This window comes from Eurosta solidaginis, chromosome 5 (assembly GCF_040869045.1).
Source record: "Eurosta solidaginis isolate ZX-2024a chromosome 5, ASM4086904v1, whole genome shotgun sequence".
NCBI lineage: Eukaryota > Metazoa > Arthropoda > Insecta > Diptera > Tephritidae > Eurosta > Eurosta solidaginis.
The window spans coordinates 84,678,678-84,696,980 of NC_090323.1; the positions used below are offsets into that span (position 1 = coordinate 84,678,678).

Consider the following 18,303-nt stretch of genomic DNA (forward strand, 5'->3'; position numbering starts at 1 on the left):
ACGCCCACTTTAAAAAAAAAATTTTTTTAAAGTAAAATTTTAACAAAAAATTTAATATCTTTACAGTATATAAGTAAATTATGTCAAGATTCAACTCCAGTAATGATATGGTGCAGCAAAATACAAAAATAAAAGACAATTTAAAAATGGGCGTGGCTCCGCCCTTTTTCATTTAATTTGTCTAGGATACTTTTAACGCCATAAGTCGAACAAAAATTAACCAATCCTTTTGAAATTTGGTAGGGGCATAAATGTTATGGCGCTAACTGTTTTCTGTGAAAATGGGCGAAATCGGTTGATGTCACGTCCAGTTTTTATACACAGTCGTCCGTCTGTCCTTCCGCATGGCCGTTAACACGATAACTTGAGCAAAAATCGATATATCTTTACTAAACTCAGTTCACGTACTTATCTGAACTCACTTTATCTTGGTATGAAAAATGAACGAAATCCGACTATGACCACGCCCACTTTTTCGATATCGAAAATTACGAAAAATGAAAAAAATGCCATAATTCTATACCAAATACGAAAAAAGGGATGAAATATGGTAAGGTAATTGGATTGTTTTATTGACGCGAAATATAACTTTAGAAAAAACTTCATAAAATGGTTGTGACACCTACCATATTAAGTAGAAGAAAATGAAAAAGTTCTGCAGGGCGAAATAAAAAACCCTTAAAATCTTGGCAGGTATTACATATATAAATAAATTAGCGGTATCCAACAGATGATGTTCTGGGTCACCCTGGTTCACAAATTGGTCGATATCTGGAAAACGCCTTCACATATACAACTACCACCACTCCCTTTTAAAACTCTCATTAATACCTTTAATTTGATACCCATATCGTACAAACTCATTCTAGAGTCACCCCTGGTCCAACTTTATGGCGATATTTCGAAAAGGCGAACACCTATAGAACGAAGGCCCACTCCCTTTTAAAAATACTCATTAACACCTTTCATTTGATACCCATATCGTAAAAACAAAGTCTAGAGTCACCCCTGGTCCAGAAAGGCCCACTCCCTCTTAAATACTCATTAACTCCTTTCGTTTGATACCCATATTGCACAAACGAATTCTAGAGTCACCCCTGGTCCACCTTTATGGCGATATCTCGAAAAGAGGTTCACATATATAACTAAGCCCCACGCCCTTTTAAAATAATCATTAACACCTTTCATTTGATACCCATACAAACAAATTCTAAAGTCACCCCTGGTCCACCTTTATGGCGATATCTCGAAAAGGCGAACACCTATAAAACGAAGGCCCACTCCCTTTTAAAAATACTCATTAACACCTTTCATTTGATACCCATATCGTACAAACAAAGTCTAGAGTCACCCCTGGTCCACCTTTATTGCGATACCTCGAAAATGCATCCACCTATAGAACTAAGGCCCACTCCCTCTTAAAATACTCATTAACTCCTTTCGTTTGATACCCATATCGTACAAATAAAGTCTAGAGTCACCCCTGGCCCACCTTTATGGCGATATCTCGAAACGGCGTCCACCTATAGAACTAAGGCCCACTCCCTTTTAAGATACTCATTAACACCTTTCGTTTGATGCCCATATTGTGCAAACAAATTCTAGGGTCACCCCTGGTCCACCTTTATGGCGATATCTCGAAACGGGGTCCACCTATGGAACTCCCTTTTACCACCTTTTACTCCCTTTTAAAATGCTCATTAACACCTTTCATTTGATACCCATATCGGACAAACGCATTCTAGAGTCACCCCTGGTCCATCTTTACGGCGATATCTCGAAAAGGCGTCCATCTATAGAACTTAGGTCCACGCCCTTTTAAAATACTCATTAACACCTTTCGTTTGATGCCCATATTGTGCAAACAAATTCTAGGGTCACCCCTGGTCCACCTTTATGGCGATATCTCGAAACGGCGTCCACCTATGGAACTAAGGATTACTCCCTTTTAAAATGCTCATTAACACCTTTCATTTGATACCCATATCGTACAAACGCATTCTAGAGTCGCCCCTGGTCCATCTTTACGGCGATATCTCGAAAAGGCGTCCATCTATAGAACTTAGGTCCACTCCCTTTTAAAATACTCATTAACACCTTTCGTTTGATGCCCATATTGTGCAAACAAATTCTAGAGTCAACCCTGATCCACCTTTATGGCTATATCCCTAAATGGCGTCCACCTATAGAACTATGGCCCACTCCCTCATAAAATACTCTTTAATGCCTTTCATTTGATACACATGTCATACAAACACATTCCAGGGTTTCCCTCGGTTCATTTTCCTACATGGTTATTTTCCCTTATGTTGTCACCATAGCTCTCAACTGAGTATGTAATGTTCGGTTACACCCGAACTTAACCTTCCTTACTTGTTAAACCTAGATTTAGCTTTTTTACTCCGCTTAGCTTGTAAAATTTCGATTTAGCTTTAAGCTTTCTTTTCATTTTTTCCAGAAATTTTTTAACTCTTTTTAGTTGTTCTGTAAAATTTTGGAAAAACGCAAGCGTTATGGTAAGCAGATGGTATTAAAGCAACATCAGTGTAATGTCGTTTTCGTTCCGGGTGTTTGCCATTCGATTCGATTGGATGTTTCATATGCTTTGGAGCTATTACCGAGCGAAATAGAAATTTTGATTTCGGGAACATATAACTACCAGTTCCTCAGTTGAATATTTGGGGCAGATTCGACAATATAAAAACGAGTTTGGGAAGAATCCATTTCCCAGTCTTTCTAGATTTGTTTTTGAATTTGTAGTTTTGCCAGGAATGGAACGAAATAAAGTTCATTTAAAATTAAATTTTGTATGTAAGGTACAGAGTAAAGAAGGAAAGAAGTGCTGTCATGGCATTGTTATAACAAACGATCCCATTGAACTAATGAACAATTCAGATCAAGTTTCTTGGCCACTGCTCTACGACAATATCAACTGCATAGTCGATTTGTAGCACACCGTCATAAATCGCAGTCCATAGCGTTGGACCTAGAACAGATCCCTGAGGAACACCGCCCGTGATGTTGTGCTTTCTTGGTCCGTCATCCGTATCAAAAAGGAGTACTCTGTCGCTTAAATAGCTACCAATTATTCTGAGCAGGTATATAGGTATGCCGAAGTTTCATAGCGCTGTCTTTATCTGCATCCAGTTGGGCTTTATCTTCATCCAGTTCGTGGTGTTGAAAGCATTTCTAATAACTGAAGTAATCAGTGCACCGAGCTTCCTTTTACTTTGGCCTCCGGTTATTGCTCCGCGGGCTATATTGACAACGGTTTGTATTGCATCTATCATGGATCTCTCATCTGATTAGTGTCGGGCACGAAGGCTGCTCTGGTTTCCATCCTATAACTCTAGTAATCTTGTGTCGCAAAAAGAGTTTCTACTATCTTCTCATTGGTATCGGGCATCCGTGAGCCAGCCTTGCTCTTGCTTATTTATGTACGGCTCAGAGAGCACCGCTATGTCAAATCCTCCTTCAGACATTGTTGGGGATTGGGCCGCTTCATAGTGTTTTAAATTGAGTTGCAACAATCTCATAGGAGAATCTGGATGCTTTCTACCCGTTGTAGGCATCTAAAACTGCCTGCCGAATGTTGTCCCCCACATAACGCATATTTCGGTACGTTGGAGCAGTTCGCGGCCTTATGTCGCCTATTTGATTATTCGGAGCTAACCTAAATTAATAGGCCGTTCACTGTTTGCCGGCAGTGACCCCCTTGGCTTGACTCAGCCAGTGGTTTGAAATTTATACCTAAATCTGTTTTTGTTTTTTTGAGAAATTTTTTTAGGAAGTGTATTTAAATATCCTTCCCGGACCAAATTGTGAATTTAAAGCAGCGATGCTCAAACGCATACAATAACATTTTGCACTTGCGACTTCAGCACTACACCAAAAAACTCGCAAACCTCTACTTGCCTTTATAAATAAATATGAGAATGCATTAAAAAAAATTAAAACAGTGTTTGATAGAGGGTCAAATATTAGCATTTTCTCTAGACTTTGTTTTTTTTTATACCCAGCTTTACTTGTGTACAGGGTATTAAACTTTGATTGGATAACAGTTGGTTGTACAGGTATAAAGGAATCCCGATATCAAAAAAATTTGATTAAGCCATGTCCATCCGTTAACACGATACCCTGAGCAAATATTGAGATATATTCACCAAATTCGGTATACGGGCTTATCTAGACCCAGAATGAAAATGAGCGAAATCGGACGCCCAATTTTTCGATATCGAAAATTTAGAAAAATGGAAAAAATAAGATAATTCAAAACACGAATACCGCTAAGCTAACGAATTTGGTAGGTGGATCGGCTTTATGACGCAAAACATAAATGCCAAAAAAATTTGGAATATGGGCATTTAAAAGAAGAAAATGTGGAAATTTAATAAGACGTAAATCAAAAGCCTTTAAAGCTATTACATTGAAATTTGGCAGAGACACTATCCAAAACTTGCCAAATTATATAGAATGAGTGAAGATAATCAAAATCGGTTAAAGACTACGGCCACTTTTCCTAAAGGTCCAACCTTAACAAAATTTGCAATAAATCTATGGTATTTAACTACATTTGACTGATACTCTTCCTCAGTAGTGGTATGGTTGAGATAAGAACAAAACTTTAACAAATTTTTGTTGCTCTTTTCAAAATATTTTTAAAGCCATAAATTGAACAAAAGTTTCCCAATCCGAACGAAATTTGGCATAAACATTTTTTTCATAGTTACAACTGTTTGCTGTGAAAATAAGCGAAATCGCCTGAAAGGTGGCTTATGACTAAAAAAAAAAAGAATACTACTAAGAAACTGAATAAATGCATTGTTTATCTTTAACAACTGTTTCTCGCAATTTCTTTTTTGAGTCATAGGCCGGATCTCATATATGTATTATTGCGCAGCCTTATAACACCATTAACCACACAACGAAAACAACAACAGAGTTTCAAGTGCACAGCTGGGTATGTAATATTCGGTTTATCCCGAGCTTAGACTTTCTCACTTGTTTAATTATAACATTGCAAAAAATTGCGAATTTGGAATTATCATTAATTCCTTCTATTGGTCATAATTGGACATAACTCAGCGGGTAGATATTGTAACCATTTTTGTTTTTTGTTGTATTTTGTAGAGCTTTATACCTTAAGCAAAATCTTTTAAATTATTAATAGAGCTACTATTTCTATGGCATCAACATTTCCTTAAAAATTAATCATAGTTAATTTTATGCAAACATATTTTATTTCACTCGAAATACTTGACTTGTGCTTCTGAAAAAATAAAGTGAAAAATTTAAGCGCATACATAAAAACGTGCTTCAGTGTCAGCAGCAATGTTGCCATATTATTTTTTTTAAGCTAGATTTAGCTGTTCTTACTCGGTTTAGCTTGAAAAATTTCGATTTAGCTTGAAGCTTTCTTTTCATTTTTTCCAGAAATTTCTTAGCTCTTTTTAGTTGTTCTGTAAAATTTTGGAAAAACGCTAGCGTTATGGTAAGCAGATGGTATTAAAGCAACATCAGCCAATGTCGTTCTCGTTCCGGGTGTTTGCCATTCGATTCGATAGGATGTTTCATATGCTTCGGAGCTATTACCGAGCGAAATTGAAATTTTGATTTCGGGAACATATAACTACCAGTTCCTCAGTTGAATTTTTGGGGTAGGTTCGAGAATATAAAAACGAGTTTGGGAAAAATCCATTTCCCAGTCTTTCTAGGTTTGTTTTTGAATTTTTAGTTTTGCCAGGAATGGAACGAAATAGAGTTCATTTAAAATTGAATTTTGTATGTAAGGTACAGAGTAAACAAGGAAAGAAGTGCTGTCATGGCATTGTTATAACAAACGATCCCATTGAACTAATGAACAATTCAAATATTTATTCTCATTCATCAGGTGATGAAGAACAATGTGATATTGGCGGCCGCCGTGGTGGTCTGGTGGCGTGCTCTGCCAACCACACCGAAGGTTCTTAGTTTAACTTTATGGCAAAGTAACATAAAAAATTTAGAAACAAGTTTTTTCAATTAGAAACATGAAAAGGTTCTCATTGAAAATTCATATACTTTGAAGGGAAAATTTAAAGGAGCATGACGGAAATCGGAAGGGAAGCTCGGCCCAAATCTTCTCGAAGTTGAATCGCGCCAAGTATTGTATTGTTTTTATTTATTTTTTACTTATAAATATGGGTATGTCTGGGTTTTTGAGCAGCGGATTGAATATTATAATGTTTGTATAGAATGCTTAAGTTAGAAGTATTTTTTAACACTTGTGAATATATGCAAAACTTAGTGAAGCCTAGGCGAAATTTCGCATTCCTTAAATGAGGCGCTGAGGGTGAGAGAAGACCGTATGCTCGTAGATTTACGAAATGTGAAATATTTTTTTATAACGCTAGCTATGGGCTTATATAAGGATAACGGGCGCTACAATTTTTCCTCAATGAATAACACTATATGGCCAAAAACCTCTTTTTCATAAGCATACATCTACTGGCATAAAACCCTCCTCGTGTTTGTCTTTCGATGCATTCTTATGTCATTCAAGGAGTACATTTTTGTGCTTCTTACGATGTACAAATATAAGTTTTATTGACTGAAATATCTGAGAATCAGTATAAAATAAACCAAAATTAGGAATTTGTGCATTTTGGGCAACCGGTTTCTTTACTATGTTGCATGTCACTAATCGACAAATATTTGTACTGCAACGAATGATTTCAAAAGCAGATAAAATTGAAAAGAAAAACTTTAGGCAGTTTGCTCTGCTTCCTTTTATGTCTGCATATGAAATCGTTGAATACACCAACCTCAATTAACCCTTGAAAATCGTATCTTGTTGGAATCAGAAATGTTTTAAAATTTTTCTCAAGTAAAGTAAGAACGTATACATACAACGTTAACAAAAAAGTAATAAAAAATTTAATATAAAAGTTAATCACCAGTTTATATTTTTTTTTTGTATTATATCGAGCCCTTCCCGCAATTTAAGTGTGACCAACAAAAATTACAGATATTAGTTTTTTGCTGAAAACCGATAGTTTTGTATGTGTTCAATCATCTCACAAATTTTTATAATAGAGAATAGGTTTGTTTACTTTTTTTGTGACCGCAAATTGCTACTTAAAGTGCTCAAATTGCTTCTCTGTGGTATCTTACGAGTAATGTTTATCTTACGAGTAATGTTTATTTCCCAAAACACGTTAATATGTGTTAGAAAAAAACATAACTCTTCAAATACCTCTTGCCTGACCAAAAAAAGACCTCCTCCCCATAATAAGTCTGACGAAATAAATGTGGCTCTTTTGAAATCATTCATTGAACACCTACCAGCAGTTCCTTCCCACTATTGTAGGAGTAAATGTACTAAGTTATATCTTCCACAGTACTTTCGAAACGTGCCAACTTTGTATAGGTGTTACACGCAGCACTTGATAAATACAAATCAAGAGCAAGCTAAGTTATCCCTAAGAGTGTTTCGTACCATTTTCAAAAATTAATACCATATAGGCTTCCATTTGCCAAAAAAGGACAAATGCATTTTTTGTGAAAAGTATAAGAATTCGGACAGAGAAGCACAAAACCTTTTACAACAAAGTGAGGATCATAAAATGCATATACGGGACAGAGATAAATCAAAAGAAATTTTTTAGAGGACCAAAGAAAAAGCAAAGAGAATGGGACGTATATCTGCGCCAGTTTCGAACTTCAGAAAGTATTGAATACACCACACGGAAAAAGCGTAAACCTTTTCTATTCAAGAAAATATGCTTTTTATAGTGAAAACGTTTACGAAAACGGCACAAGAAACGGTTATTGCTTTTTATGGGGTGAATCGGATGGAAAACGTGGATGTAACGAAATTTCCAGTGCAATTTTACAATACTTTAATATCGTGGATGAAAGGGGGACTCATTCTGATATAAGTCTATATTGTGATAGTTGTTTTGGGCAGAACAGGAACAGAGCTATGCAAGCAATGATAATTTATTTCTTAGAGAAGGCTGCTAACATAAAACACATTAAATTAACTTACCTGTTGCCTGGGCATACAATGATGCCCGTGGACTCCATACATAGCACTATTGACTCATTTATTCGCGATAGAAATGTTTGGGGTCCAAGTGAATCGTATACAATTATTTCGAACGCAAGAACTATACCAGAAAATTATAGATGCATTTCAATTCATAATTCGGATTTTAAGGATTGGAAAACCTTTTCTCTAGCTTTGCTTCCAGCTTTAGTGAAAATATCATTTACGTCTTTGCGTTGCGCTATCTTCGAAAAAAATTCTCCACTGTTTAAACTACACTATGGTTATTTTGACGATAGCGAAAAAAGTATACGATCTCAGTACAATTGTGCGGTCAAGACGAAATCCTCTCATACTTAGTAAGGGTCCTGTTACCTTGTATGATCAATTCTTACACATTTCATTTTCAAAATATAACGACCTAAAAGCTCTTTGCGAAAAGAATATCATACCAAAACAATTTCACTATGAATATATTAGCTTATCCAATACTGGAAAGATAATAGATACATTGCCTGCAACAATACTGTTTAATATATTGCGTTCAAAATTGGAATTGTATAAGTTTCCTTTAATTTCAAGTGTATGTATGTACTAAAAAATTACAATAAATACGCCTTTAATGTGCCCCTATGTAATCTGAAAAATATAATTGAATAACTTAAAATTTAAGGTAACCAAGAAAATAGTGTTTGGAAAGTGAGCCAACATGATATCAAACAAAAAAAAAAAAAACGTAAGTACAGATAACAGGACTTTCGGTACAGTGTGGTCAAAAACCGAAGTCTTAATTGTAGTCTCAAGAAATATTTTATACACATACCAAATTTCATGATAGTAGCTATTTATTGTCAGAAGATAATTACAAAAAACTTTCTACTGTAAAATTTACTTTATGTTGGTTACACTTAAATTGCGGAAAGGTCTCGATTTAATACCGAAATCTGCGAAAAATGTAGTTTCGAAAAATTTTTGGTTAAGGCCTTTGGAAACTAATACATTATCTCACAAATACTAACTTTTATATATGAAGACTAGCAGACCCGGCAGACGTTGTTCTGCCCTAAATTTTATATTTTAATACGCTTTTTCCGTCTAGCTCTGCCCTCCCCCCTCATCACTTTTTCCTAATCCTTTTATTCACTCCACCCTTCATCTTTTTGGCTTCATCTATCTCTATCTTCTTCTCATTCTATATCTTTCTCAGTCTCCTTCTCTCTTTTCTCTTCTCTGAAGGTCTACTCATTCTTCTTCATCCCTTATTGCCAGTCCCAAAGGGTGGTATATATTTTGTTTCAGTCCCATTCCGAGTCCCAGTCCCAGTCCCAGTCCTAGTCCTAATCCCAGTCACAGTCCGTCTCTGGTCTACTTCCTGGAAAAAAGGATCGTAAATACTAATATAGGCAAATTTATATACCAAATTTCAGACAAATCGAGTAGGACGCATGTAACTAGGTATGTGGGTATTACTAATTCATGTCTTAGTTTCGGTTCGCAAGCATATTTATCAGTTTTGCTAGGTTGATGCGTCTAAATCGAATATCACAATGAAAATTACTTTAAAGCTCTCAGCAACAGCTTTCATTTGATATCCATATTACACACACATTCTAGGGGTATCCGGGTCCACGTTTTGGCCTATATCTCGAGACCCTAGTCACCCAGAGGCATAAAACTTACTCTGTACTAAAGCATACATCAACAGCTTCAATTTGATACCCATAATGTAAAAACACATCCTAGTGTTACCTTATCCACGTTTTGGGCTATATCTCGAGACCCTAGTCACCAAGGGCTATGAAAATTACCCTCTACTAAAGCACTCATCAACAGCTTTCATTTGATATCCATATTCTATAAACACATTCTAGGGGTACCCGGGTCCACGTTTTGGCCTATATTTCGAGACACTGTGCCTCGATCGCAACCAAACCTATGTGCAAAGCACCGCGTGAGGTATACGTAACTTATGTGAAAGTTCGAACAAAATCGACCGGCGCGCCTCTTCAAACACCGGCTACCAACTAACACACATTTTAGCCTTTCTTTTTATACTCAGTTGAGCAGAGGTCACAGAGTATATTAAGTTTGATTGGATAACGGTTGGTTGTACATATATAAAGGAATCGAGATAGATATAGACTTCCATATATCAAAATAATCAGGATCGAAAAAAAATTTGATTGAGCCATGTCCGTCCGTCCGTCCGTCCGTTAACACGATAACTTGAGTAAATTTTGAGGTATCTTGATGAAATTTGGTATGTAGGTTCCTGAGCACTCATCTCAGATCGCTATTTAAAATGAACGATATCGGACTATAACCACGCCCACTTTTTCGATATCGAAAATTTCGAAAAACCGATAAAGTGCGATAATTCATTACAAAAGACAGATAAAGCGACGAAACTTGGTAGATGAGTTGAACTTATGACGCAGAATAGAAAATTAGTCAAATTTTGGACAATGGGCGTTGCACCGCCCACTTTTAAAAGAAGGTAATTGAAAAATTTTGCAAGCTGTAATTTGGCAGTCGTTGAAGATATCACAATGAAATTTGGCAGGAACGTTACTCCTATTACTATATGTACGCTTAATAAAAATTAGCAAAATCGGAGAAGGACCACGCCCACTTTTAAAAAAAAAATTTTTTTAAAGTAAAATTTTAACAAAAAATTTAATATCTTTACAGTATATAAGTAAATTATGTCAACATTCAACTCCAGTAATGATGTGGTGCAACAAAATACAAAAATAAAAGAAAATTTCAAAATGGGCGTGGCTCCGCCCTTTTTCATTTAATTTGTCTTTTAACGCCATAAGTCGAACAAAAATTAACCAATCCTTTTGAAATTTGGTACGGCATAGATTTTATGACGTTAACTGTTTTCTGTGAAAATGGGCGGAATCGGTTGATGCCACGCCCAGTTTTTATACACAGTCGTCCGTCTGTCCTTCCGCATGGCCGTTAACACGATAACTTGAGCAAAAATCGACATATCTTTAATGAACTTCGTTCACGTGCTTACTTGAACTCACTTTATCTTGGTATGAAAAATGAACGAAATCCGACTATGACCACGCCCACTTTTTCGATATCGAAAATTACGAAAAATGAAAAAAATGCCATAATTCTATACCAAATACGAAAAAAGGGATGAAACATGGTAAGGTAATTGGATTGTTTTATTGATGCGGAATATAACTTTAGAAAAAACTTTATAAAATGGTTGTGACACCTACCATATTATGTAGAAGAAAATGAAAAAGTTATGCGAAATTAAAAACCCTTAAAATCTTGGCAGGTATTACATATATAAATAAATTAGGGTTATCCAACAGATAATGTTCTGGGTCACCCTGGTCCACATTTTGGTCGATATCTGGAAAACGCCTTCACATATACAACTATCACCACTCCCTTTTAAAACTCTCATTAATGCCTTTAATTTGATACCCATATCGTACAAACTCATTCTAGAGTCACCCCTGGTCCACCTTTATGGCGATATCTCGAAAAGGCGTCCACCTATAGAACTAAGCCCCACGCCCTTTTAAAATACTCATTAACACCTTTCATTTGATACCCATATCGTACAAACATATTCTAAAGTCACCCCTGGTCCACCTTTATGGCGATATATCGAAAAGGCGAACACCTATAGAACGAAGGCCCACTCCCTTTTAAAAATACTCATTAACACCTTTCATTTGATACCCATATCGCACAAACAAAGTCTAGAGTCACCCCTGGTCCACCTTTATTGCGATACCTCTAAAATGCGTCCACCTATAGAACTAAGGCCCACTCCCTTTTAATATACTCATTAACTCCTTTCGTTTGATATCCATATTGCACAAACGAATTCTAGAGTCACCCCTGGCCCACCTTTATGGCGATATCTCGAAACGGCGTGCACCTATGGAACTAAGGATTACTCCCTTTTAAAAAACTCATTAACACCTTTCTTTTGATACCCATATTGTACAAACAAATTCTAGGGTCACCCCTGCTCCACCTTTATGGCGATATCTCGAAACGGCGTCCACCTATGGAACTAAGGATTACTCCCTTTTAAAATACTCATTAACAACTTTCTTTTGATACCCATATTGTACAAACAAATTCTAGGGTCACCCCTGGTGCACCTTTATGGCGATATCTCGAAAATCCGACCACCTATACAACAACCACCACTCCCTTTTAAAACCCTCATTAATACCTTTAATTTGATACCCATATCGTACAAACACATTCTAGAGTCACCCCTGGTCCACCTTTGTGGCGATATTTCGAAACGGCGTCCACCTATAGAACTAAGGCCCACTCCCTTTTAAAATACTCATTAACACCATTCGTTTGATGCCCATATTGTACAAACAAATTCTAGGGTCACCCCTGGTCCACCTTTATGGCGATATCTCGAAACGGCGTCCACCTATGGAACTAAGGTTTACTCCCTTTTAAAATACTCATTAACACCTTTCATTTGATACCCATATCGTACAAACGCATTCTAGAGTCAACCCTGATCCACCTTTATGGCTATATCCCTAAATGGCGTCCACCTATAGAACTATGGCCCACTCCCTCATAAAATACTCTTTAATGCCTTTCATTTGATACGCATGTCATACAAACACACTCCAGGGTTTCCCTCGGTTCATTTTCCTACATGGTTATTTTCCCTTATGTTGTCACCATAGCTCTCAACTGAGTATGTAATGTTCGGTTACACCCGAACTTAACCTTACCCCACTCCCTCATAAAATACTCTTTAATGCCTTTCATTTGATACGCATGTCATACAAACACACTCCAGGGTTTCCCTCGGTTCATTTTCCTACATGGTTATTTTCCCTTATGTTGTCACCATAGCTCTCAACTGAGTATGTAATGTTCGGTTACACCCGAATTTAACCTTCCTTACTTGTTATATATAAGATAAAGGCCGCGGCACAATGAAATTTTTCATATAGATGCGTTTAACACAAGCTTATGCATTCCAAATATGAACGAACTTCAGACTTAGCAATTGAAGTTTATTATGCCTTGCCCATTCACATACAAAATATCGTGAAGCACTGTTATAAATATTCTCCCTATACAGCAAAAATACTTACTAACATATTTTGTGTCGTATGCCATTGTTGTATTGCAGTTTTTAATTGCGAAAAATGTTAGAAAATTTACCAACCAGTGGGAAAAATAATTTCACTTGCAAAGTGTGCCAACACCCTTAGCCAAAGCAAATGTCAAATTCTTCTTCTTATGATTTGCTTGCAACAAAATTTGGGAGTTAGCTACTTTTCAATATCAGATGGTGTCAGTGTCGCTCCTTCTACCGTTCTCCATAAAAATACGTGCAATCTACTTATAATGAATAAGCTTGTGTTAAACTCATCTATATGAAAAACTGCTTATATGTCGGGGCTTTAAGTAAACTGTTGCACGCACTGAAATAGTTGTAGTACTAGTAGTAGAAGAGTGATAAATTTCTTGACTTTAAACAACTTTAGGGCTGATTACATTCACGACAGCGGTGTAGCCGCCACATCTGTCATATTAGTTTTACACATGTTCTTATGAGTGTCGTTATTTTCGGCGCGACAGAGCGGCACGACAATCAATCACGAAAGTCGTTGTAGCCAGATAAAACTTAATTCAATTTTTGGGAAGCGACAGTGAGTGGCGTCCTTTTTATTATTTATAAGCTTTTATTTAGTTTCACTTTTGTTGTCTGTAATGGAATCTTGCAAGTTAAATTTGATACACTTCCCGGTGTCCGATTGAGCTGAAATTTTGCACACATGTATAACTCCGATGACAATGCAATATTACTTTGTTAGAATTCGATAAATTAATCGATAACACAGTTATCGGTGAAGATTTGTATTTACTTTGGCATAACAGCCTAAGTCACATACAAACTCGCCGGTACCTATCCGTGGATTGTGATATTTGGACGTGATGAATCACGCGTGTCACGCGTGGTGAATCTCAACGCTTGCGAAAAGCGGAGACACAACCCTCTGTTGTATTTCTGTGTATAAACAACATAGCTAAATTTTTAAGGCTGTTTAACTCTGTAATCTTTTCTGTAATTTATTTTGCTTTTGGAAAAATTACCTATTTGAAAAAAGCTGGCTGAAAAATATTGGCATAACAGCTTAAGTTAAATCAAGAATGGAAAATATTGGAAAATTTGAGCAGATGTGGCAATTTCACGCGTCCGTTGAACGAAATATTGACAATCTGCTGATCATCGCTAGGAAATTAGCGACATTCCATCAACTAAGCAGGACTTTAGCAATACTACTGTTATTATTTGGCCGCTCAAACACACACATATTAATTGTGCATTAAATATAAAATATACAAATACACCATAATAATTTACACGGCCAAAGCCATAATAATTTACACGGGTCATCAATTCTTTCTCTGATTCAAAATCTGAACTACCAGCGCTACCGTCAACAGCTCAGTGTCATCATTGCCAGTAGCGCCAATAACACCAAACTCGTGCCTGACACACAAAAGTCGTTTCACTCAATAGCGCAAGTAAAATGTACTACGCACTCACTACTAAGTAGCGTCAAAAATTCGTTTGGAGTCATTTCGTCAATGAGCTACCATTGAGCTGGCACCGCATTGGCGCTGGCGCCATGCAATTTACATCACTAAAATTGCGCGAATGCCCAGGCTCATAACTTTGTTAATCCAGATGGTGAAAACGAACACTCAAGGAATGCAACCTTGCAAACAACAGCCGTCATTTTCAAAGTGTAAAAATTCTGTGATACAACGAACGCTAACGCGGTTAGGCTCTTATCGGTAAGTGTTGCATACTTTTCTGCGCACTTGATTTTGTTTTACAGATTTTTGGCGATGGAATTTTAGCTAAGCGAAAGTTGGAATATTAGCCGTGTTTTTTTATACACGCGTATAGGTTTACACTTGCGCGTGAATAAAACGCCTATCCTCGCTTACATAATGCTTAGGAGACCCATCTAGCGGCAGTGGTTAAACAACTAGCTACAGCTACAGCGTGTACCGAAAAGCGGAGACACGACCCTCTGTTGGATGCCTGTGTATAACATATAGCTAAATCAGTTGGGATGAATTGTGGACACATAGAATACATAGAATCAAAGAGAGTAGATTAATTTAGAGAGTCTTTGGTATAATCAAGTAGTACAAATTTCATGCGCAGCAGTTTCAGAGGTGTATTTAAAGTTTACGCTTAGCAGTCCATATAAAGTTTAAGCGTAAACGTCTATAGATGTAAAAATTTTACACGCGCAGCAATTTCAGAGGTGTATTTACAGTTTAACGCTTAGCAGTCCATATAAAGTTTAAGCGTAAACGTCTATAGATGTATAAACAACACAGCTAATATTATCCAATTTACAAATATATCTTTTGACAGGTTACTAAAACTTACTGTGGAAATGCAACAGGCTTTATGTTCCTAGGAAATAATTTAAGACACGGGGAACATACGGACTTGACTTTTCATAGTGACGATACCATTGAAGACAAAGGATTTACAATAAAGATTTCAAGTCTACGGCGTAAGTTATTCATCAATACATATGCATGTATGTACATATATTACAATACATTTAAACAATAATAATATTTCTCTTTATAGTTTGTAATCGCACACATACTAATCTGAGCGGGAGCATTCACTTCGAGCAGCATGAAGCTTCAAAAAAAAAGTGCTTTGAGGAAATCATAGTTCCGAACGATTACTTTATTAACTTACATATGCGTTTGTTTACAGAAAACCAGAATTGTTCTGAACCAAATCTTCAGGTAAATAAGATTTCCAATTGACGTGTTTGTCGTTGTTTATTGCTCGGTTATTAGTCCTATAGACTTTGCAAGAACTTTCGTTGCATATTTTTTTTAGATTTTAAGCTATAATAGGAGATTTTAAGTAATGGAAAGTGCAAATTTAGAAGAACGTGCTGTCAAAAACAGCTGGTTACATTATCTGAATCATGTGCACATTCATAATTTATTCATAAGTTCAGGCTAAAATTAACCAAAAATGGAGATTTTCTTTCACTGGAATCGCAAAATTCGCCAAAATGCATTTACATTTTTTAGGCGCTGAAGATTTAACGACGTTCAGAATCCGGTTGCTGGAGACATTACCCTCTTTTGCGAGTATCGATCGAAAGGAAACGACTATTTGTCGATCCAATCTTTTTCATTTTTTAATCTTGTTTTTGTGAAATCATTCCCTAAATCTATGGAGCATTATAAACAGTTAGGTTGTTCGAAACAGATTTCGAAACTTTTCTCACTTTTCGATGTAAGTATTGTAACATACCTACTCTTTGTCTATTATGAAAATAGTTGATTATCGCTCAGCGGTCAACTATCTACTACGATCGACACTCGCAATAGGGGGATTATAAATTGGCGGTTAGACGTCTAGGCGTTTGTGGCCGTTGAAGTTTCAGATTTTTTTGAGCGAATTTTATATGGAAAACATACTCAAACTAGAAAAAGAAATTTTTTTGATATTTTTTGTTGATATTTAGCCCGCGTCGTGTGTTACGATTCGTATCGAAATCAGGTTTTCACTCAAACATTAAATCAAAATAGCTCTGAAATCGTGAGTCCGAATAACGACATATATATGCGAACTAGAGACTTCCCCTACTAGTTGAATTTATAATTTATCATAATTTGTATAAATAGTTTTGCAGTTTCATATAAATTGAGAAGAATGGACTCCGATACGAATCGTAAGACACGATACGGGCCCAGCAAATCGAAATTTTTTCGTTTGAAAAAATAGCATTAAAATTATTGAAAAACAAATGAAAACAAAAATATTGTCTGTTTGTATGAGTTAATCGGGGATTGCCCGTATTGCTTTAAATGTATGAAAACATTTATTTCAACCAACTATTTATAGAACTACAACGAACTAACCAAATGTTGTCTGTTTGTATGAGTTAATCGGGGATTGCCCGTATTGCTTTAAATGTATGAAAACATTTATTTCAAGCAATTTTTAATTTTATAATTTATTTAAAAATTTGGGAAAAATTTAAAACGTGACATCAGGACGGACAAGGCGACAGCTGTTTCGATTATACCTTGTAAATCTCTTCAAAGCCTAGAACAAAAATAGCAACAAAACCAAGTTTCTCTGAAACCGCCTTACCAACATGCTGTTATGGGCCCTATGGAAAGGGTCCTACAGCTGCTGCGTGTACACTGGCTTGTTCCCGGAGCTTCAGCCTGGGGCGGGGTAGTTAAGCAACTGCAGGACCAAGATTCCCTCTCCCTAATCCATAGTCCTAACAAGAAATCTTTACACTTGCACACTACACAAAACACCTAACAACTTACCCAAAGATGAATGTACTTACTGTTCCGAAATCCAACCCTGATCACCTGGCAGCGCACGCATGTATTTTGGCTGCTCTTCACCCACCCTACCATGGCCTTAAGATGGTAAAAAGGCCCCAAGAAACCACCCTCACTACCTTCGATCAGACCAAACAAAATTAATTTAGAATACCATTACAAAAGGTATATTTATATAATTCAAAGCATAATCTTAGTATAAGTGTAATGATTGATAGTAATACTTATGACAATTCAAATTGTATTCTCATGTATTTAAGTGCTAACAATATTTTCTTGTAGGTATTTAAATATTAAATTCCTGACCTACTTCAACAGCTGATTTGTAAAGAGGGTCATTGTCATATATTTTAATGTATGTATATAAATTGCACCGACCACAAAAAACGTGAAGCTTTGCATTCTAACACAAAGTACCTACCTATTTTTTATTTTATATTTATCTTAAAAATTGTTTAGGTATGTAGATCTGTTCACTATATATTTCTTATCTTATACATCCGATTATTCGGAGATTACGAACGGGATAAGATTATTGTTCAGCCCCATTCATGAAAGGTATGAACTCTTGGGCACAGCCGAAGACAGTCCCGTCCTTACTTGTTTTTTTTTTAATTTTCTGATACCATGTTTACACGAAAATAGCGACCGACGTATAAGAACACGTTTCTAGTTAGAACCAATAAAGAAAACATTTCGGGATGGTTTGGAAATTTGTGTATGAATGAGTTTATTCGAAATCAGGTGGTCAGGTAAACATTTTCATTACTTCCACTACTTACATATCTGTATATTTTACTTGCGAACCAAACTTATGTTTAATTATTAGAGTAATATCGATTAAGTTTTTTGGACTTTATGAAATTTGTTGGACT

General features: G+C 36.2%; 1 protein-coding gene across 1 annotated transcript in view; it reads left to right on the top strand.

Moving 5' to 3' along the window:
• Nucleotides 1-18,303, top strand: part of Cubn2 (Cubilin 2) — an 864,444-nt gene that overhangs the window by 666,980 nt on the left and 179,161 nt on the right. Inside the window, exons 22-23 of the mRNA XM_067791923.1 lie at nt 15,462-15,606; nt 15,687-15,853. Coding sequence (XP_067648024.1) covers nt 15,462-15,606; nt 15,687-15,853 — 312 coding nt within the window. The remainder of the gene's footprint in view (nt 1-15,461; nt 15,607-15,686; nt 15,854-18,303) is intronic.